At 32.3% G+C, this 24,485-nt stretch overlaps 1 protein-coding gene across 2 annotated transcripts in view; it reads right to left on the bottom strand.

The window, feature by feature from the left end:
- The window catches only part of Eif3e (eukaryotic translation initiation factor 3 subunit E), a 42,029-nt gene that overhangs the window by 13,060 nt on the left and 4,484 nt on the right, over positions 1 to 24,485 (bottom strand). The window contains exons 2-8 of one of the 2 annotated variants that reach the window (XM_026384550.2): positions 23,447 to 23,561; positions 21,907 to 22,024; positions 19,366 to 19,408; positions 18,300 to 18,404; positions 12,647 to 12,772; positions 11,890 to 12,014; positions 731 to 857 (exon numbers count right to left, since the gene is read on the bottom strand). In XM_026384550.2, coding sequence (XP_026240335.1) covers positions 731 to 857; positions 11,890 to 12,014; positions 12,647 to 12,772; positions 18,300 to 18,404; positions 19,366 to 19,408; positions 21,907 to 22,024; positions 23,447 to 23,561 — 759 coding nt within the window. The remainder of the gene's footprint in view (positions 1 to 730; positions 858 to 11,889; positions 12,015 to 12,646; positions 12,773 to 18,299; positions 18,405 to 19,365; positions 19,409 to 21,906; positions 22,025 to 23,446; positions 23,562 to 24,485) is intronic. The other variant, XM_026384551.2, reaches the window with a different exon arrangement.

Genomic DNA, 24,485 nt, shown 5'->3' with positions numbered 1-24,485 from the left:
CTAAAAGATCCCACTCTTCCTGTTTTCTTCCTCTTTACCACTGATTCATAGCAAATAACCTAGCATCATCTTCTCAAAGCAATTGCTACAATCCTAATTCTAGATCACCGTAAAGTTGTAATACTTTTCAACCCCAAATTCTCATCTTAAAATCATTCCAAAAGCTTGACCAAAGTGTCCTTTAGTTTATAAACAATGATGAATTTTCCCAGGTACAGATATATTCTTTCTTACCCTACTAGTGACAATTACTTCTTTGTAATTTATTTTATTCTTGGATAAAATTTTTACAATTTCTCCTAATCCACGGTGTTTTATGGGGTTTTTTTTGGAGGGGGGGAGGGGGGCTCACTACAAATCAATCAGCAGGGCTGTATGGCTTATGCCCAACTTGAAGACTATTCTAAAGGTCACTCCTCTAGAATTATGCAGCTAATGATCTCCCAAACAAGCAGCTCCAGATAGCTTGTTTTTGCAGTAAGAGCAACACATATGCATTAAGTAGTCACCTAACAAACAGCAATAATCATTCATATCACATCTAACATAAGAATATCTTGGACATAAAGACAGTAAATGCTAATTTAAATCTCTTCTGACTTCTAAACTTCATGTATGCTTCTCTCCTATTTTCAGTACATTTTTACCTTAAGAAATAAGAGTCTTATTTTAGAAAATCAGACTAGACCTAAAGTTGTGGTACTTTAAAAAAAATAAAGATTTGTTTTACCTGTTGAATAACTTTTACTAGATCTTTTAGCACCTGCCGGCGTTTGCGAACATCTTTGTTTGTTATAACTGCAGTAGTCAAATAACGGAGAATATGTGGACACATTGTCTGAATTGCATTAAGATATCTAAGGTAAAAATAATAGTTAATATTCAGTAACTTATCTAGTTTTCTACGTCTACAACCCAGTGTGAGTTAAACACTTGAGCGCCCATCAGATGCACTGTTTTACTAGCCTGAAAATGAACACTGAAGAATAAATATTGTAAGGACATCACCTCCAAGGAATTAAAGAAAGCGCATTTAACTATAGTAATCTAAATGACAATCCAGCTAGTATTTAACTTAGAGTGAGATGAAAGACTCATTTAAAAAACTAAGTATTACATATCATTGCTGACTTTGAAAGGCTAAGTAGATGTGCTGCTGATATATTCTGAAAAACTACTAAGGTTATGACTTTTCATTCAGCCATTAGAATAATTATGTGAAAACTTTCTGCGTGCAAAACAATCATAATTAGAAAATCAAGCACTTACACAAATGTAACAATCAGGGATGAAATACTGGAAACAATAGGGAGAAGTCAACTATTACATTATTACACAATCTGGGTTAAATCAATAGCAAAAGCAATCAGAAAAAAGGGAACAGATGTCAGGCAATGTCAACAGAGCCTTGGCTAATATTTAACAAATCTTGCTATGACAATCAAGAATGGATAACCCCCTCTGTCATGCCATGTATTTCTTCTGAAAAATTCCTTAAACAACTCCTTATTTATTTACCTAACAGGTACTCAGTGGGCACCTCTGAGTGCCAGGTTTCATGCTAGTTTAGTGGCTGAACACTTAAACCCTAAAATCTCACGCCACATGAATTGCTCTCCCAGTATACCCCTAAAAACCTAAATCCTAGTCATCCATCAAAGTCCAACTTAAATATCTTATCTTCCAAGTTCTCTCAGTCTAGATTTTTTTTTCTATTTTATTGTACTGTAGATTCCCTACAAATACACTTTAAGAGGACCCTAGAATTCAACACTTAATACTATATAGTGCCACTCAACCTCCCTTAAATGCTCCCTAAACAAGGCAAGGTATAAAAAGAATCAATATCCATTCAAAAATATAAAAACTTCTAGGGGTTGGGATTGTGGCTCAGTGGTAGCGTGCTCACCTAGCACGGGTGGGACATGGGTTCGATCCTCAGCACCACATAAAAATAAAGGCATTGTGTTGTGTCCATCTACACCTAAAAAATTAAAACAAAAAACAAACAAACAAACAAACAAACTAGGAAGAGAGACCTAAAATGTACCAAATAAAAGTTGTATCAAGCCAGGCACGGTGGCACACGCCTGTAATCCCAGCAGCTCGGGAGACTGAGGCAAGTTCAAAGCCAGCCTCAGCCAAAACGAGGCACTAAGCAACTCAGTGAGACCCTGACTCTAAATAAAATACAAAATAGGGCTTGGGATGTGGCTCAGTGGTCGAGTGCCCCTGAGTTCAATCCCTGGTACCAAAAAATAAACAAATAAATAAATAAAAATAAAAGTTGTATCATCTTAGAAACTGAACCTGAGTTTCAAGTGGCAATTTAAAAAACTGTAATTCTCATTCAGAACAATTAATAATTCTCCACATTCTCTTGCCAGCAACCTCACATACAAGCATAGGAGGACATAATTGTTTTCTTACTATTAGTGTAGCAGACACTTATGAATTCACAAATAATTCATCTAAAATCATTATACAGCAATAATAAATTATTTAAGTTTATTGTATATGACGTTAAACTCATATTTCTTTTTTGCTTATCTTGACTTTCTATCATTATACCATATATATTTTTATTATTTTTTTTTTCTGGAGAATTACTTCCTTGGGAAATCATCTATTTCTGATAGAAACAAACTGAGATAATGTAGGTACATATTATATATAAAAAATTTTAAATCTAAATTTACTAATTCCTTCATCAACAATAACTTCACTTAACAAGGTTCAAATTTAGAGGTTCTGACACAAATGTTTATCAATTAATGCTGACCTGAAATGAGGCCTCACATACTTTTTTTTGGTAGTGCTGCAGATCAAACCCAGTACCTCATAAATGCTAGGCAAGCACTGTACCACTAAGCTCATACCCAGCTCTTTTTTATATTTTGTCTTTCAAAACATTTTTTTATAGACTGGTACTACTAAATACTGCTATTAATCAAAAAGCATATACTTTAATTGGGTTTAATATACTTATTGCTTATTCTATTAAATTCTTCTTTTGATATTGCCTTTAAGTGTCATTACACTTAAGATTAATCACCTCCAATTCAAGTGGGTTAAATTTTGAAATATGAAAATTTCCTTTGTACTTAATTGTCTAAAATTTTTGGAAAATGTTATCTGAGCTTGAATATACGGCTGTTGAAAATTGCAGAAATGAAGGTCTTTGGACAGAATAGAAAATGTATGTTGCTAGACATTACTTGTGACTCATATACGTTGTCACTGAAAGACTTCAGTATGAATTTTACCATTTTACTTTGTAATTTTATATTGAACAGACTAAAAAACAAAGACTGCAGCAAAAGTTAATAGTGAATCATTTAGTGTGTGACAGTAGTAGTTACGGGCAATTTTTATCACTTAGGAAAATGTCATTCTTCCCCTAGAGCAATATGGTCTCAATATCCTCAACTATAAACAACTATTTTAGCTTTTAAAAAGTTTAGTTTCTCTGGACACGTTTCTTTGGCTGCTGCAATTAAACAATTTTTTTTAACAAAATCACCAATGAGAAATAATTTTCCTTAACTGGAAAATTTTATTTTTAATACCAATTATAATCAGTCAGAACCAATAAGAAACTTACTTTGGTTGAAACTTCATTTTTATTAATTTTTGTGAGGAAATTCTGCTATGATTCAATATTTAAATTTTCTGAAAGTTGTTTTCTAACCAGTTGCAAATACTGGTATCGTGGACATATATGGTATTCTTTTAGCACATTATAGTGTGAACTTGTTGCTTTACTATCTAATCCAGTATAAGGAAAAAATTCCACTCTATTGTGCCTTAAAAGCACATTTAAAGTCCATCTGTCTCTTTGTGTTGACGTAAGTATTCACTTATAATAATAAAAATATATAAGTAAACAAAATGTTTCAGTGTGATAATACACATGGCATGAAAAACATCATTCAGGTATAACTGTAGCATCCATAGCAGTAGAATGGGAGACGAAGCATAATGTATAACCTCTATCTCAACTACTCAACTCCACCAGTATACTTCAAAAGCAGCCAAACAGTATCTATATACATATCTACACCTATATATCCTAGTAAGAGAAGCTGCTTTCCAATAAAAATTTATGGACAATGAAGTTTAAAGTTCATATAGTTTTCAAATCACAAAACATACTTAATTTCCCCTCAAGCCATGTAAAATGTAAAAGCTATTCTTAGATTGAGAGAGCATAGGAAAACATTGGCCATGGGCATGATTTATCAGCCAGTGATTCAGAGTTTGCAGACCCCTAATACACAGCATTGCCATGGTTCTGGATTTCCAAACAAAGCAAAGACACCCCACTTTTTAAGGCAGAGGTGATCCATTCATCCCGTGCAAGTATGTACAGGAAAACAGAGGAAGGTCATGACATAGGGATTAGGGATAATTCTTTCAAAGCTATCTCAATACCCATTCTTATGATTATCAATTATAATGATAATCAAATTTAAAATAATATTTAGCTCAGACACAAGGAAAAACATAAATCCATGTTAACAGCCTATATATTACCAGTGTATTCTTTTATTTTACCTCTCTGGTTTATCATCTTTTTTCTCTGTCAATCCAAATTGAACAGTCTAAATTTTCATTTGGATGTTCCAACTTTTCTCCAATTCTCACCAATGTATTCTTGTGTTACTTCCTGTGTTATTAGTTTGGACTATAAACTACTTGAAAATGGGCAATACCTCCCCATTTTTAAATCAAATTCTATCATTTTTTTATTTTAAATAAGAGCCTCAGTATTTCTTTTAAAATGTTATTTCATGGTAGCTAAGTAAAAAGGTTTCAGTTTATTTTTTTACTCTAGTACAGCCATGTTCCAACTGTACAATTTTACTGAAGTTTTCCTAGTGTTTCACAACCATAAGTCAGAAAATTTAGTAATCAAAAGATAATACAAAAATATGAAAACTAATGGCAGGACAAATTCGAGGTACCACCTAGATGTCCTGTTAATAATAAAAACTTGAAAATTCTTAGGATATTCACATTGTTTTTACATAGAAAGCAAATTAAACTGCTAAGAACTTGGCATCTTTCTCTTTCTAACTGGGGAACAAGAAGGCATTGTATTTTAAATGCATTCTTCTTTGGACAGCATTTACATTTAGTAGCAAAGCCTCACCTCTAATAGCCCAGGACCAGGGTTCAACCTTGCACCTGATATATATTATGTTACACTTAAAAGTTCAACATTTTTCAAATGTGTAAATCCATTTTAGATATAGAATAAATTATGGCAGAAATGATAATATACATGATCTCAGAGACTTTAACCTGTACTGGCATCTGAACTTCCACTTCAAAGATAAATGAATAAAATTATTTCCAAAATGTACACACACACACCCCTTCCCCAATTCATAATTCATTTAAAATATCAATATAACACATTTACACCATTCAGTTAAGTTACTAAAAATCATTAAGCTGTTAACAAATCTTTTGGTCATGGCATCAAACCATACTAGGCACTTTAATTTTTACCTTCATAGTTGTGCAGTTAAATATATATATTTGCCAGTTTCGACCAGGTCTTCAATTAGACAGTACAAATCATTAATTCTAAAAACTTCAAACCTTGATTACTAATTTTTTTAATACCCTGTATGACTAAATGGAAATGTACAAAGTACTCCTGCTGCATACTTACGTGTCATAATTGTCTTTAATAAAAAATACTTGAAGGACACATGAGGACCTCTTCATTCCTCTTTGATCCCAGTACCTCATTCCCCCTCCAAAACCTTCATATGGCTCTTAATGAAGCTTACTTGCTTGGAAGGAGGCTCCCAAGAAGGAGGGGGCTGCCCTTTTTACATCTTTTTGACTGCAAGACAGGGCTGTGTATTAGTGAGACAATGAGAAAAGTCCCAGGTAATGGCAGAAATTTGCACTCTGAACACGTGTGTTTTGTGTTGTGGGGGAAAAAAAATGCTTCAGTGATGATTAGCTCATTTTCTCAAAGAACGCGCTATTTTCACTTAAATGAACCAAAATCAAAGTTATTCAGATTAGGATTTCTTCTAGAAAATGGAGTGAACCAGTCCTTCAGAAATAAAAAAAATAAATAAAAATAAACAAAGAACTGTAAAAACTGGAAATACTTTTGCTGTTTGAAAAATTTAAAAAGACGCTTTAAGAAAAGTAGAACTGTGGAAAATTTTTTATCTATCACTGGAAGCTTTTCAGCTTTAAAATACCTAAAGCCTTTTCTAATGGGTTTGGCACTGATAGCAATCAATGCAGGGTTTTTTGATGTTGCACAATGTTAACACATTGGAATACCTGCACAACTCACTGCACCAATATTTCCAAAACAACCAATGTGTGTTATAAAGTCATGCATGGGTAAAATTCATTCCAAGTTGTAAAATACATGAATAAGTCTAGAATATCAATATAGTTATAGTACTAAGGGGTTGACCAAAATATTTAAGGGCCATTGGCTATTTGAAACATATTCCCTAAGATAACTCTAATGTCATTCTATTTCTCCTTCCATACATCCAATAGTGCTTCAGCATATATTACTAATTTGGATCACCAAAGAGGGAAGCTTTTAAGTTAAGTATGTTCCAATAGAGGCCTATTTGCTTCATAAAGTTAGAGTATACCCACATATTCACACACTTAAAAAAATACTTTTAGTTGTAGAAATAAATTTCTTTTTATGGGGTTCTAAGGATCGAACCCAACGCCTCATGCATGCTAGGCAAATGCTCTACCACTGTGCTATAACCCCAGATCTACACACACTTTTATCAACTCTGAAATAATAACCCAGAGTCCTTTCAGTGGATTCATTTAAGACCAAAACCCCTCAAAATTCCTTCCTTGGTTAACTGATATAATAATGCCACCTGGGGTATTCTTGAATGTAGAGAATATCCTCCAAGAAGAGTTTGTCCTTATGATTTTTAATTTTTAAAATATTATAGCATTCAAGTTTTATTTTCTTTTATTTTCAATGAAATTAATAGGTTAAGACTAATAATTTCAATATTTTTTACCATATGGTTAATTTTATTTTCATTGCCTTTGTTGTATTTTTCTTTGCTTTTTATTAAAAATTTAAAAAGTGAGCAAGTACTAGAAGCTATGAATTAATTTTGAGGGCTGGCTTTAAAATATTTCCTTTTGTAAAAATTTGATTTTTATCTTAAAATCAAAATCACAATTGTATTACTAATATCTATAACAACAGGTAATGAATTAAAGTTTAATTTCATGAAAGTCAAGAGTTGTCAGCAAGTGACTCATTATAGAATTTTCAAAGGGGATTCAAATACTTTCATCTTTCTAGTTTATATTTCCCTTAGTGCTTGAAAATGTTCTAAGAGCCAGATGAATTCAACGTTTCTTTTGGGCTAAATACACAATTGCAAAAAAAACACAGAAGTAGTTATACTACAAAGTGGCAGCATAGAAAGCCAATTCATATTGATTCCTATGGCTGAATTCAGGAAAACCTTTCCTCATCCTTAATCCAGCACTAGGGATCACCAACACTGAAGGCAGCTGTGACAGGATCCATGCTGAGGTCAACTCTGCTCATTCAGGTCAGGCTCATCTCCCCATTCTTCACTTTCAGAATATCAATCCACTCTTAGGATAAACTTACAGGTTTTAGTTAGGAGGGAAGGAAAATACTGACTAAATTATTACTAAATATTTTCTCATTTGCATGCATGTTTGATTAAATCTCCATAGATACTGAGAAATATGTACTCAAATATTGAGTTTGAAATTCTCAAAGCATCTTTTTTTTTCATAAGAATAGTCTGATGGCTGCATAAAGGATACAGGAAAAGGTACTTCTCAAGAACCAGGCTATAAGGGCCTACTCTCATAGCAGTAGTAAGTAAACAAGACAGCAGCTGAGACTAATTAATCACCAGATGAGAGGACCACAGAATAATCTAATAAAAGATATTAACATATTTAAATATATATTGGTCAATATGGAGGAATGAGAGCAATGTAAAGGATGCTGATAGTGAATGATGAAAATAAAACTTGGGAATGTTCAACCAAATGTTTAAGGTGATACACATGCAAAAATTGCATGGTCCTAGTAGCAGGAATATTCCTATTGCAATGATGGTTGTCTGTCCAGCTTAACCTGATGGTGCCAGGTAAACATTCTAGTCATAAACTAATTCTCTATTCTGATTCCAAGAATCTATAAAGCAACCTCTGGTTTGTTATATAGCTTCCTATGTAACAAGTCTACAAGATGAGAACATTCTGGTCAAATGCACCATATACTTAATCCTCTTAGCACTTATACTACTCATTTTAAATTACTGATGGCAATCTGGTTTATAAATCAGGTTTGTTTTTAAAGCTAGATTCAAATTTGTTCCTCAGAATATTGACAAATAAATGTTCAGAGCTTACCATGTCAAGGTCAGAATAAAGAAATGCCATCCTTACAGGATTATTTTAGTAGTCTGTTGGCTTTTTTTTCCCTAAACATTTTAACCTAGCTTTTCATTTCCTCCAATGTATAGACTATTGATTTGGTTATAAACTATAACATCCAGCAAAGAGAAACATGCAAAAAAATTTTAATTTATAATATTAATACTGAATTTCCCACAAATAGGACTTAAGAAAGGCTGTTGTATACACACTCGTGAATATGTCAGAGAAGGCATATTTCAATGTTATAAACACCCCTCATTAGAAAACAGAAATAACCATAATGCTGTATAAATTATAATTTTCATCTCTCACCATTTATTTACACTTATAATTAAAACTTTAGAATGCAGGCAAAGTTCAGACACTATCTCCTCACTCAATGCCATATCTGTTTTTCCTTTATTAAAAAAATTCCTATTACAGAAACATGCAAACAGTGATTAAATTATATCAATACTGAACTTAAGTTGCAATGTTACTATGAAAAACAAACTAGACTATTAAAAGTGTTTCTATTAACCAGAATTCAGGTAAACATTTAGTATTTAATGCAGAAATCACAATACATATCTCTTAAAAATTACTCCTTTATCCACACACACACACACACAAAATACTGGCACTTTTCCATTGTCTAAATATTTTAAAAACTGTATCAATAACTTAAATTTCTTTTAAATTCAAATTCCTGGTTGATTATGTTAACAATTTAACTGACAAGGTCAAATATTTCAATCTGAAAAATGTTCCCAAAGCAAACACTTAACAGTACATGCTTATTAATGTAATTCAGTTTAGATCTTTATATCCCATCAACCTATCCAAAACCATCAAGAGTATCATTTTACCTTCAAGACCAAAAATCATGGAAAAAATAAATAAATAAATAAAAATAGGCTGTTAACTTAATCTTCATTACACTATCTCTTTCTAAACTATACTTTTGTGAATTAAAATGTTGTTTTAGTGAGCTTTTTTGCTTGCAACTGAAAGACCCCACCAAAACAACCATAGAGGAAAGGTTTATTTAGGAGCTCAGTTTCAGAGGTCTCAGTCCATAAGTGGCTGGATCCATTCCTCAGTGCTCAAAGTGAGACAGAACATGCTGGTGGAAGAGTGTGGCAAAGGGAAGCAGTTCACATGCTGATCAGGTAGGAGAGAGAAATAGAGGCTCCACCCTCCAGATAAAAAAATATATATCCCATAATCATACCCGCAATGAACCACTTCCAGCCTCCAGTAACCACTCACTTAATCCCATCAGGGATTAATTCACTAATTAGGTCAAGGCTATAGCCCAATCATTTCTCCTCTAAATCTTCTTGCATTGTCTCACACATGAGCTTTTGGGGGATACCACATATAAACCATAACAAATGTCCATTTTTAAAAACACGTTAAAACCATAAATTTTGTTGTTGTAAATGTGTTAAAATCATAATTTAACAGTCAACTGTGAGCACAAAACAAAATGTAAGAAAACTATAAAATCTTTATTTAGGTTATTAATAAACAGCAAAAACATGGTTTAAGAGTGTTTATGTAAAATCTTGAGCTCGGTTTGTAACTCAATGGTAGCATGCTTGCCTTGCACATGTGAGGCACTGGGTTCGATCCTCAGCATCACATAAAAATAATACAAAACACACAATAAAGGTATTGTGTCCATATACAACTAAAAATAAACAAATATTTTTTTTAAAAAGGGGTATTTACATGAAATCTGGTTAACAATGCAGTTAATATAAGTCATAACAAGAAGCAAATAAATAGGTTATATTAATTAAGTAAATGTACAAATGGGAGCTAATTTTGCCACCACACTCTATAAAGCTCAGACAATAATCCTAGAATAGGTTTAAATTTTGAAGTTACAGATTTTAAGGTATGAAATAAATTCAAATGATCCAAAGAAGACAATCAAGCCAGTGCTAGAATCTAAAAACCTGTAATTTAATGAAGTAACATGGAGATACTTATTCTAAAGGACACAGAAGTGAAAATTATCTTCAAATATGAGATGTTCACATAAAGCAGACTTGTTTTAGAAACTAATTGAGAAAGAAGGAACCAAAGTTTTAGGGGCATTTGAACTCAACTGAAAGAGTAAATTTTTGAAATTTAGTAGCTAACAATGGAATAAAATGTGCATTTAGAATAATTCATAAAGCAGTGAATTTCTTTCTCTTTTTTTGTGATGGTAAATGAAAATTTATTAAATTCCTCATTAAAAGAAAATATTCTGAACCTTTTATTTTGATCCTGTAATGAATCACTTATGAGTGACAACATAATAAAGGCAGGCTACATACACCCACATACACAATAGCAATATATTAGCAAACAAGCAAAACAATAAACATAAAAATCAGGCACATAGTAATTATGGAATATAAAGAATATATCAATAAAGTATATTATCCATAATGCAAAATGATCCATTGCATGCCCTGTGTGCTATCATCACATCAAACTATACAAAAAAGTCAAAGTTTTGTAAATTGAATTTTGTAACAAAATGGGATGGAATGAGGCAAAGAAGAAAGAAAAATAAATACTCACCAAAAAAGTGAATTTCTTATTGTCAACAGATTAACAAAAAGCTGGATAGGACAAAGATGATATAAAAAGCTTTCTTCCCTAGGATATATGTATTTCTTTCCAATAACATAAACTAGAGCATTACTTCTAAAACTTTAATGTATAGTCATCTTTCAGTATTCACAGGAAATTGTTTCTAGGAGACCCTGAACAAACAAAAATCTACCAATGCTCAATTCCTCTATCTAAAATGGAGTAGTGTTCACTTATAAACTAAGCACATCCTCCCATATACTTGAAATCATCTTAAAATCACAGGTTAACACCTAATAGAATATAAGTGCTATACATGTAGCTGTTATACTATAATCACAAGAACAAAGAATCTGTACATGTTCAGTACAGAAATATTTTCCCCCTGAATATTTTCAATCTTTGGTTGGCTGAATCACAGATGAGGAAACCCACATATATGGGAGTCCAACTTTATATATAAATTTTCTAGCACCTTGTTAAACATGTTCCAATTAGCTCTTTTTTGGTGAGTCCTGAGATTCTACATGATACCCATGCTCCTGACTCAGGGACTTCAAAATAGTACTTTGAGGGGCCTACAGTACACTTTATAAAATAAAGCACTTAAGAGTTACATGTGAGTTTTCCAATTGAAAGCAAATCTACCACACAAGAAATAAATAAATGAGGAATAAAAATTTTTTTTTAATATTTTTAGTTGCATATGGACACAATACCTTTATTTTATTTATTTACTTTTTATTTGGTGCTGAGGATCAAACCCAGTGCCTCACAAATAAAAGGCAAGCTCTCTAGCTACAGCCCCAGCCCTAGAACAACAAATTTAAATGTTAACACAGTGAAATAACTTACTGTGGTTGGTAAAGGAAGAGATCAATAATATTATCACGACCTTTGGGGTGATTGAAGAAAACAAACAAAGACCAGTGAATGAGCCATGTTCGCTGCTGAAGAGACTGGAGTGGAGAACTTACAGACTAAAAGAATGGGGGAGGGGGGTGAATATAAAGAAAAAAAAATTAATATAAGAGAAAAAAAGAGACTAAATATTACCGATTTCAAATCTGTGATTAAAAACTGGACCCTTGTAAGGCATGTACTAGGGTCATTATCATCAAAGTCTGACCCCATTCTTCCTCTCTGCATGATTCTCAATCTTTAAATCCCATCACACAGTTCTTACAGACAGAATCCATAATGTCCACTAAATAATACTTAGATTATAAACTACAATCACTTCAGAAAACATTTTAATATCAAGGACTAAACTAAATTAATTACACCTAATACACATGTCATCATATGCACAGGACATTCAATAACAGGAGGCCCTAATAAATAATAACACTGGCATAGAATGAACAGGCACAGCAGCTATAGCAATATTAAAGACTGAGTTCTTTTCTATAAGAACCAAAAGAAGTTTGATCATTATCTCTAGTGGAGATTCAGTAGAACTGGTCAGTTCACAAATTCATACTGCTTTGTCAAGTCAAACAAAAGCTAATTTGAAACTTCAGTTCCCCCCACCCCATAAACTATACAGTATTCTTCCTTATCAGAAAATATCACATGTATGCATAAATCATTCTGAAAAAGTGCAACTCACATTATTATCTATGGTCTCTTTTAATCGTGTCAGGTCTTCCATAGCTGCATCCCAATTTTGCATTAAGATCTCAGAAGCCAGTTTTCCCCATAGTGAACTTAAAGCATTTCTATCTGTTGCTGGGACCTGTTTAAACAATCATAATTAATTATATTCTGACCCTCTAGAGGGAAAAAGATAATGTCATACCCCACACAGCCACCGAGCCTACAAAAAGATGTTACCTTTTCACCTAAAACTTTAGTTATCTAAGTCCTTACTAGATCATACTATTTCAAATAACTTAATTTACTAAAAGTATTTAATCTTTAATATCCAATCTAAACAGAAAATAAAGAAAACTTTTTAAACCAGGAAATAGCAGCACTGCTTTAACACAACCCACTTGAAATAATTTACATACACAAATTTTAGGAGCCCAAGACTTCAGAAATAAAGTGAGATTCACAGAAATTTATCTAAATATCACTGATTTCAAATCTGTAATTAAAAACTGGACCACTGGAATGAAGATGTAAGAAACAAAGACTTGTGGATCTCATTCACAGTGTAATGAAAATTATGTACAAAATGAAAAAAAAAAAAAACCCTCCAAATGATGACACAAATGTAAGCAGTTATATATAAAGAGAAAAAAAAAATAGTCCCACCAGTTAATAAAAATACTTACTGAAGGATTAGGTACTAAACAATAAGTTAGTTTTCCTGTAATCCTAAAAAGCCCCCCAAAAGGTAGATAATTTTTATTCATGAGGGGAACGAGAGGGTCTATAATAGAGATAGTAATATAACCCAACTCAGTTGTGTAGCTTAAATAACATATGTAGAAATTATATTCCCTGATAAATAGTAAGAACTCAGTAAATGTTATTATCAAAATGATGACAAACCACACTAAGATTCCATCTCACTCCAGTCAGAATGGCAATTATCAAGAATACTAGTAAACATAAATTTAGTGAAGATGTGGGGGAAAAGATACACTCATACATTGCTGGTGAGACTGCAAATTGGTGCTATCACTCTGGTAGGTAGTATGGAAATTCCTCATACTTGAAATAAAACTACCATTCGATCCAGTTATTCCACTCCTTGGTATATAACCAAAGGAATTAAAATTAGCATACTAAATGATACATCAATGTTTGTAATAGCTCAACTCACAATAGCTAAGCTATGGAACCAACCTAGGTGCTCTTCAACATATGAATGAATAAAAAAAAACGTGGTGTCTATGCACAATGGTATGTTACTCAGCCACAAAGAAGAATGAAATTATGGCATTTGCCAATAAATGGATGTAATCAGACTACCATGCTAAGTGTAATCCAATCTCCAAAAGCCAAAGACAGAATTTTCTGATATGAAGATACTAATACACAATAAGGGGGGATGGAGGGAATATAAGTTCCACTGGATTAGACAAAAAGGAATGAAGGGAAGTGAGAGGGGATGGGAATAGGAAATATAGTAGAATGAATCCAACATAACTTTCCCATGTTCATATACAAATAAACCACCAGTGAAACTCCACATCATGATCAACCACAAAAATGGGATCCTAATTAGAATAAGTTATATTCCATGTATGTGTAACACATCAAAATACATTCTACTGTCACCTATACATCCTGTATGTCTAAAAACAACAAATAAAAAAAATAAATTAAAAAAAAATGATGAGGAAAGGGAAATGATATATGAAACTACAGGTTAACTGAACAAAACTCTGCCCACCCTAAATTTCTTTTTTTGGTAGTACTAATTATCTCAAATGTACTAGAAAACATTTAGCAAAGTCTAAGAGCAAGCAAATTAATAGAGACTACATTTATAAATTAAATTCAAAAACACAGCCATGAAACCACTAGTTTTAATTATTATAATGAAGTATATCCACAACATAACTTGTACATGAATATCCATGACTATATTTGTTACAGGCAAAAACTGGAAGTAATCCAAATGCTCATTAACAGACAACTACATATTTAGATTTTGGTATATTCATAGAATGGAATACTACTTAGCAATAAAAAGAGTCCAACTTCTCATAAATACAATAATGTGAATGAATCTCAAAAAATTGCTGTTGAAAATAAAAAGTCAGACATGCACACAGACATACTATATCCTTCCACGTGATATTTGAGAACAGGCGAAACTAATCTATAGGAACATAAAGCTAGAGGTAGAGCACAACTACAAAGAGACCACAGAAAATACTCTTAATCTTAACAGGTGACAGTTATCCACCTATATGCATTTGCAAAATTTGTTTAAATTAAGCCAAGTATGACCTATAATACCAGCTACTCCGGAGGCGAATGCAAGAGAAGCACAAGTTCAAAACATGTGCAAGGACCTGGGTTAAATCCACAGGAGTGCAAAAATAAATAAATAACTACATAAATAAATGAGTAAATAATTTTAAAAAACCCACAAAAATCATTGTTCCAATTATAAAGGATTAAATGTTTAAATGTTTGATCCTTCTTAGGAAAGGAAATCTGGGAAATAAGATATTTCATCAAGTCTTAAGTTGCCATAAATTTTAAGACAGAACATTTTGTGTTTCCAAAACCAAAAACTACCAACAACTAATTTAAGTCACATTCCAATTTCAGATGTTAAAACACGAAAAACCATGTCTGAAAAATCAATATGAAATAGACATCTTTTATACTGATATTACAACAGGTTACATCAAAGCCAAAACCTCAGTCAAGACCCTAAAAAAGCCTTCCAAAGCCACCAGTACTCAAACTGCTGTTATTATTATTTTTTTTTTCCAGGGGGGATAGGGTCTTTGTATATGCTTTCCAGGGTAGTCTGGTCTTGAACTTGTAGGGGAGAGCTCCTTCTGCCTCAGCCTCCAGAGCAGTTGGGACTATAAGCATGCACGAGCATGCTCACTTCTCAAGCTGTCTGAGCTTCACAGAAAATTACTTTTACATGGAATGGTCTACATTTAACAGTGGATACACCCTCAGTGCCATATATACACATATATATCTACAAAGCTCTGATCACAAAGAGTTCTAGCATCTTAGAGTGATGTTTACTTCAAATACTTGCTTACTGGGTTATATTTTGAAGCCAGACCAAAGGGTACATATAGTGATGGCAGTTTTAATTAAATAGTTCAGTGTTAACTTTCAAAACAAAAGCATTAAAAAGTTCCTACCAACCTTCTCCATTTTATTTCAATTAACACATTTCTCAGTGCATAAGGCAAAGAAGCTTCACAATAAAAATGGATGCATCTAAGAATTCCTTACTGTATAAAAGTCTCCAAGTCCTTTTAAAATAAAGGCAGATTCTAGGGTCACACTGCTTTAATTTATACAACACTGACCTACAATAGGTCATTCAGAGAGTCAAATTCTAATCTCAGAGCATAGTTACAATGGCTCTTTCATAGCTTATGTTTCTCTAACCATAGATTTAAAAGAATAACCAACCACCAGAAAAGAATTTAGAAATGAACAAAGCTATCGCAGAAAAATTAAATAAATGAAAACAATGATGCTTTTCATCCCAAATGCAAAACACAATTTTTATTTTTGATATTAAAATTTCAAATACACAGATCTATCTAAAAGCAAAAAAAAGATAATATAATCTATTCTTATTCTTTTAATCTTAGCATTCTTAACCTCTGCCAATATGCCAACAGAAAGCACAAGATGAGACAAAAATTTAAAAATGAGTTGCACCTAACTTCTAAGAACTATTCAATCTCTATATATTCACTGCTCTTAATGTCAAGACATTATTTACATTAATGTTTTTTGTGTTCAGATCACAGTATTCACCACTCTACCAAAATGATATTTGAGTTCCAGCACAAGATTTGTTGGAGCAATGCAAAAACCTAAAATTAAGCCAGATTTTTTTAAGACACCATTTTTATATTGCCATATTTTAAAAAGTAAACATAAAAATTCCCAAAGTCTTAACTACCAATTGTGAAAATTTTCACACTAATTATAAAACCATACTATATAAACATAATGTTACTATTAAAATTAAAATGTTACATATTCTGCGATAAAAGCTTTTTGTAGAAGTATAGTGAGTTTTTTAATCCCCAAAAGGTTTATGTGTACTACTCTGGCTCAACTCCATGTCATTACAGTTGGCTCTTCATACCAACCTGCTTTCAAGGGTGGATATGCTAGAAGAGTTTCAATATCTGGATTTCCAGAAGTTACCTTAAGTTTCCATGTCTTAGCAAAATGGCACATTCACTCACTGACCAGCAACAATAAATTTACTGTGCTGGAACTCTAACATGACACTAAATCTTCATTCTCAAAATTCAATCCCAGCATTAACAAATGATATGAATAACCAATTCTTTTCATGTACCTGTAATCATACCAGGCTTCTGATTTTACAATCCTGGTTTAAGCTGTTTACATTTTCAAAGTAATCAACTTTTGCTCTCCTAAATCCCTGGTAATATTCAAAGTAAACCTGATGGAATTTTCTGATAAATCACCACAAGTTTAGCATCACTGATTACCTTCAATGCACTTGCAAGCTAACCACAGCTAATCTGCAAATGAAGAATCAAATTGTACATGAAAAGAACAGAAAAATAATTTGTTTTAAATCAAAGTTGGGAATACACAGAACAACTTTATGTTTCGAGGGAAGGATAGTGGATAACTTTAAAAACAAAGTGTTTTTGCACAATTTCAACATACGAATTGTATGAATCAATAACACCAATCTGTTCCCTTCCCCACAAAAAGGGAAAATTAAATTTTATAGAAAACAATCAAAGGTAGAAGCTATAAGTCTTTTCTTTGTGAGTCTTTTCCAACTTCCAGGATTATGGAGAGAAATTACAGGCTTTTAGGTACTTGCTTACTAACTGAAAGTAAGTAACAAATTGTAATTTCTCAAATGTGAGGCTACATAAAGACATTTCGGTTATACTAGAAGGCATTTATTAATACAATTAGCTAAACAGAAGAGAGAATGAAGAAAGTCTATCTGAAGGCCTGATTTTTAACTGGCTTTACACAACTCTCCTTCCCTAACAAAAGCACTGAATCTAGGCTAGGAATTCATTAAACAGACTTCTTCGTAACAAGAAGGGTACTTTATGGTTAATAGTATTATTTAAACTTATCTATATATCTCACATAATGGTAAAACCATTAATCATTGCATTCTAACAGTTGAAGGCATAGCTAAATAGAAAAAGTTACTATTAAAGCATAAAATCTTTTAAAAATACCATTAGATTTCCACAGATGTTTAAAATGTTTTAGGACTAAATATTTAATTAAAATTAAGAATCATGAATTTATTAAATAATAAACACCTAGGTTATGCCACTTACTAATATTATAATAAATCTATTACACTACAGAATTCCACTAATGCTAAAATTCACATAGCAACAAATCAGTAGTTCCTGCTTTTGGATTTCAAGGACAAGTTAATTCTCCAAATTTTGAGGTCCTAATGTAAAGTTTCCTTTTTTTTTTTTTTTTTTTTTTGCTGTGAAAGGTTCATTTCCTCCCTTCATTGCCAAGGACTGTTGAAAATGTGGACAGAACGAAATCTACACACGTCTTGAGGAACCAAAAAATTCTACAAAATAGAGGACACAGAAATAAAATAAAATACTTACCAACACTCTAAAAAAGTAAAGATATTCTGCTGCTCCTGAGTAATTTCCACATTCATACTGGAATTTTGCGTACCTGTAGAGTGTATCTAAATATTCCTGCCTAAACTAGGAAAAAAAAAAAGTAGTAGTTTATTTGTTAATGAGATTTAAAATTCGATTCTATAAAATGTGTAGAATAAACCTCAGTTAACTAAAAACTAGCCTCCAAACCAAACCAACTTTTTGAATAATGTAAACAAAGTGGAACTGAAATCTAAAAGAACTATAAAATGGAAAATACACAAATCCACTCAAATATGCTGTATGGACATCAGAAAGAGTATTCTGCTCCAGTGCTTTCTTTGTTATAGTAATTATTAAATGAGAGGTGAAACTTGAATGCAAGGAGCTAGGGTTGTGGCTCAGTGGTCAAGTGCTTGCCTAGCAGTGTTAGGCACTGGGTTTGATCCTCAGCACCACATAAAAATAAATAAACAAACAAATGAATAAATAAAGATAATGTGTCCAAACAACTAAACAAATTTAAAAAAACCTTTTGTTTTGAATGCAAGGTAAAGATTATACGCAAAGCATCACACTTTGAGTTAATACAGGAGAAATGAGATTAAGAAATGGCTAGAAAAGGTTATAACATTTTTTTACTTGTGAATTTGAGAACTTAAGAAGACTTTGATGTCAAGAACCCAAAGAATTGCTTAATTCTACTACTTAAAGCATTTCTAATTCATATCTAGTTCTGTTTTTACTTACTTGTGAATCCACAAAAGTACCCTGTGCCCTGTAATTCTTAGCTTGCAATTGGTACTAACAAATACTATAATATGATAATTCTGGAGTAAATGAATCAAAACTTTAAGAATCTGTTATTTAAAGGTAATTATAAACATACATTTTCTTATCAATACTACTTTTGAAAAACTAAATTTTCAAAAACATAACTGATATATTTAATATGTAAATGTGGAAATTATGAGTAAACCAAGATTTGAACCTATCTGCACAGCACTTGTATTTAATTAGCCTTATTAGATCATGAATACTTTGAAACATTTTTAAAAACACTTACCCCATGCTTGTCTGCCAGGTAGTCAAATAGCATCCGACCATCCCTTAATAATAAAAAGCAAAAATTATTGTATTTAACACACAGAATACAAGCATATCCGACTTCTAAGTTATTACCTACCCAAAGTTAATTTAAATATCTTAATATGAGAATTACAAACTTAAAAAATTCACTTTCAGATTTCTTTAGCTCTAATTTAAAAATTATAAATGCCGATTTACCACATCTAAAGTAAGGTCCTTAAGACATTTTAAATAAAACCAGAATAAATATGTTTTTATGGTGGTATACTTAGGTAGTAATCTACAAAGAATGATATTTGCTCTCTGAGATTACAATTTTGATGGGTAATACAGTCTTATAAAAGAGGGGCTCAAAAAATGTGCTACGTAAAATAGCAAGAATTAATCCTGTATATAAATGTTATCTCCCTCCTCAATCTGATATTTTTCAGAGGAACAGTGATTTGGCAAGTTTCCAAGATTAATAAATCAGGTCAAATTTACAAATTTATAATGCCTATGTCACATATCCTATATAATCATTATTTATAACTGCCAAATAACCCAATTTAACTTAAATCAACTTTGCATTAATTTAAGATGCTAACAAATTGCTAAAAGAAAAGTTAATGAAAAAGATATCAAGGGACAACGAACAGACAGGCATAGATGCCTTTCTTATGTTCATTTTTAAAAATTAAAAAGCTGTAGGGTGGGGATACTCTACCACTAAGCTACATTCCTAGTCCCTTTTATTTCTGAGACATGTTCTCTCTAAGTAGCCCAGGTTCAAATTTGCAAACCTCCTACTTCAGCTTCCTAAGCTGCTGGGATTATAGGTGTGTGCTACTAAACCCAGTTAAAAAATCTGGGAGTCTAATTTTATTTCAAGATTTAATAAGGAAGAAGGATGTCATCATTAAAATTAATAAGGGTATATTATAATAGTGAATATGAAGTTTGCATGAAATTTTAACATAATAGGATTTTAAGAAAACATTTCTGTGGATCATAGTAAATAACTATGTTATCATACTCCTTATGCCACTCAGGTATATAATCCCTGACTTACAGCTGACTTAGTATTTCTGAGAAAGTATGAAAAATAAGTTTATTCCTTTGAAAGATTCTACTCCTTTGAAAATAGATAGTTTATAAGTTTATTCATATTGCAAATGTTAACACTTGATTATTCATCTCCCATTTACCTCCTATTAAGCTACAAGGAAGTATTTTCCTAATATTTGGTGAACACATCTTATGTCCATCTTATTCATTTCCTAATACCATTATTTCCCAGCCTTTAAATGACTAAAGCATCCTAAGTATTCTAATGTACTCCAACACCTGGATTATTTTAGGCATTCCTTTGTAAGCACTTATATGTGGCTTGACAGTCTATAATTACTCATTTATTTCAAGAATATACAAGTAATTTAGTTATACTACATCTTTATAAGAAAGTTTTATCAGTGTATGTGAGTATAATATGCCATAGTATAGTATACTACAGCATGGCATAGTAATTATACAGTATTTGCTTGTTTTCTAAAAATATGTAATTAACATATCCTCAAATCACAAATAAAAACGTGGAGCTAGTCTCTAAATATCTGGTTTGAACACATATTATACAAACTAAAGCTGCAACATGTCAACACCTTCAGGAATATATTGATAGCTAAGACTTTCACAATGATATTATTTAATTTTAATAATTTTATTTTAAAATATTTCTAATATCCAAAAGGCTTCAATTAGTGGTATGTCTTAAATCAAACTAAGGCAACATTACTTTCTTTGGAAACCAAACAATAACTCTATTTTTAGCTAAAGGGAAGTTAGTAATAAAATAATCTTATCAGTTCCACACCACCTTCCTTGAGCTGAGCATTGAGAGTAGACAGATATGAAAGAATGTAGCAAGTGATAAAATGAGTTCAGGTTTCTCTTCCACTAGGCAACTTACATGCTTCATGAATTGCCCAGACAGGAGTTTTTTTTTTTTTTTTTTTTTTTCCGGATGGATCTTTACTTATTTATATGTGGTGCTAAGAATTGAACTCAGTGCCTCACACATGCTAGGCAAAGGTTCTACCACTGAACCACAACCCCAGCCCTGAGATAGAGGGTTTTTTAAGCAACATTTTGGTTGGGTAATTCTTTGTTAGGGAAAGAGGGTTATAGTCCTATGCTCTATAGAATGCTTAGCAGCATTCCTGGTCTCTACTTGTTTGGTGCTAGTACCATCTCTCCAGTTTTGACAACCAAAAATGTTTCCAAATAGTACCAAATGTTGCCTGAAAAGGAGGAGAAGGGATGTATGGTTACAGCATAATCAGGTGTGAATAACTGGTTAAAAAACCATTTATTAATAAGAAATACTGCACCCTGAAAAATAAAAAATTAATGAAAATAAACAGATGAAGTAATCATTTACATCATGAACTTTTACCATGGAATACTAAATAAAGTTTGATTTAAAATCTGTATGCATCCCCACAAAAGATCACTTTTAGAATTTATACTAAGAGATTACCTGGTTGATTGCATTTGCCTTGTAGTTTCTGGATCTTCAAACATCTTCACAATTGGTTCTGTTTCTGCCTGAAGCTGCTTCAACTGTGCAACAACTGTGGTTCTTTTTTCTCTCAAAGCTAATTAAAAATGCAAAACAGTAAAGTTAAGGAATGTTAAATTACACTGCTCACCCTGAGAATGCCTAAAATATTGTCGATTTACTTAAGCTATGCACATATTTATTTACACCAGATATAGTCACATGCTGGAGACTACAGTACTTCCCAGATTCACAATTTCTTTTTTTCTAACTCGGTGAAGGCACATAAAAGAAGGAAACCTCTTCCTCAGGAGATTTCAAGTTCAAGGCCAGACTCAGCTACCTGGCCACGCTCTAAGTAAAAACTGAGACCCTGTCTCAAATTAAACAAGAATTATTTGATTGTAATAACTTCTGCATTATACATTACAAAGTATACTATTCTACTATAGAACAGTGCTTCTTTATACACACAAGGGGATCTATGAACAAATTTTAAGAAATGTCAATCTAAACAAAGTAAACTGTACTTCTCTACTGACAGAATTTAAATGCTATTGTACATAGAAAATGCTGCAGTATTTCCCAAACTTACAGGACCACTTTTTGAAAGAAACACCTATTACACAGAAAACAAGAGTTTAGAAACCACTATCCCAGTAGACCTCCAACATGAGTACTGGGCCTCATCCATGAATCAAATGTATGAAATATGGTATGTCAAGAGGTATGTAATGTTTTGAACAACTAATAAAAAAAAAAAACATTTCTGATTAAGTAGGTCTAGGGTGTGGTCCCAAATTTCTAGTTTTAAGAAATTCTCTCAGGTGAACTGATAATGCTGGTCTTGATGACCATACTTGGAAAATACAGGCTACATCAGATGTCTCAAGATTAAAAACAACAAAAAAAAAGCTAACTGAACAGTTAGCAAACAAACAAAATTGCAACATTTTCAGATAATCCTAAGGAAACAATGTGATCCATAGGCACAACTTTGATAATATATAACATGAAGTGAAGGTATTTGATGACTAATTTCACATCTTTTTTCTTTTTTTGGTATCAGAGATTAATCTCCTGGCACTTTATCAGGAGCCACATCCTCAGGCCTCCCCCACTTTTTGATACCAGGGAACTGGACTCAGGGGCACTCAACACAGAGCGACATCCCAGCCCTATTTTGTGTTTTACTGAGAGACAGGGTCTCACTGAGTTGCTTAGGGCCTTGTTAAGTTGCTGAGGCTGGCTTTGAACTAATGATCCTTCTGCCTTAGCTTCTGGAGCCACTGGGATTAGAGGCCTGCACCACCAAACTCAGCCTAGTTTTTTTTTCACATCTCCCAGAAAGAAAAATAACACATTTCAGAAGCTCTCTAACCTTTACATTACCTTTCACCCAGAGAACTTTAAAATCACTCAATTCTTTTTGGCTAAAGCTCTTATAAATCACAGAATTACTGAGAATGTACGCATTCTCAGTCACAAAGTAAGTTTCAGTTTTAGTAACAAAACTCACCATGAGGAATATCATCAGAATAAAGGTTTTTGTACACATCCATAGCAAAGTCTACCATGTTGGTGTCACTAAGTAGATCCAATTTCCCTTGTAGTAATTCTTTTTCATTATATATCTGCAAGAGAAAATTACTTTCCAATGAATACATTTAAGTTCCCCAAATAAACTGATAATATCAAGATAAGCTTACCTAGAAACATATTTCATGATACCTTTTATAAAATACATTATAACTATTAATTCATCTTCTAACAAGAAAAGCAACCAATACAGAAAGTATCCTACCTACAGAGACATATCTTGCTTACTTGGAGGTAAAAAAAAGCCATTCTTTTTTTCTACCAAGTAACCTTTTGTCCTTTCTAGACAAGAATAAAAACCCATACCATTTCCCCTGCAAAGCACAAAGAACTGTCTCCTATCCATATCCAGTTAATTAAGAATAAGCTCTTAAGTTTGTCACCTTCTTGGTGCCCCTCACATCCACATGATGCCTACCCACCTCTCCTTAATCTTAATGTGGTCTCTCTTTTACCTCCACATATTTTCTCTCATTAAATAGTAACAGTCTTTTATAGTGCCTCCCCAAATGAAACTAGCACCATTTTGTAAGTCAACAATGTCATACTACATTTTTAGTTTGCAAAAAGTCTTGGAAGAAAACATACTCTGTAGTATAGGAACTAAATAGATACATACACAAACCTACATAAACAAGTAGTACATTAAGCAATATGCAAGTAAATCATAATATTTAGGGGGAGGCTTCAGCAAAAGAAAAGATTTCTGTACTGAATTTAATTTTACCAAGAAAAGAAAAATTCAAAAAGATACTGAAATATTTCACTGTCCACAAGAAGGTGGTCAAATGGTATGACCACAGCTTAAATAGCTCTGAGTTCAAAAGTGAACCTTCAAAACACAAAATTCACACAAAATAGTAGATAATTCAACTGAAAAGGCTAAAAGATTGAAATAGTCACTTCACAAAAGAGGATAACCAAATGACCAGTAGGTGTATAAAAATGTTCTCAACCTC

Source organism: Urocitellus parryii, chromosome 7, assembly GCF_045843805.1.
Source record: "Urocitellus parryii isolate mUroPar1 chromosome 7, mUroPar1.hap1, whole genome shotgun sequence".
Lineage (NCBI taxonomy): Eukaryota > Metazoa > Chordata > Mammalia > Rodentia > Sciuridae > Urocitellus > Urocitellus parryii.
This window is presented reverse-complemented; position numbering and strand designations above follow the sequence as displayed.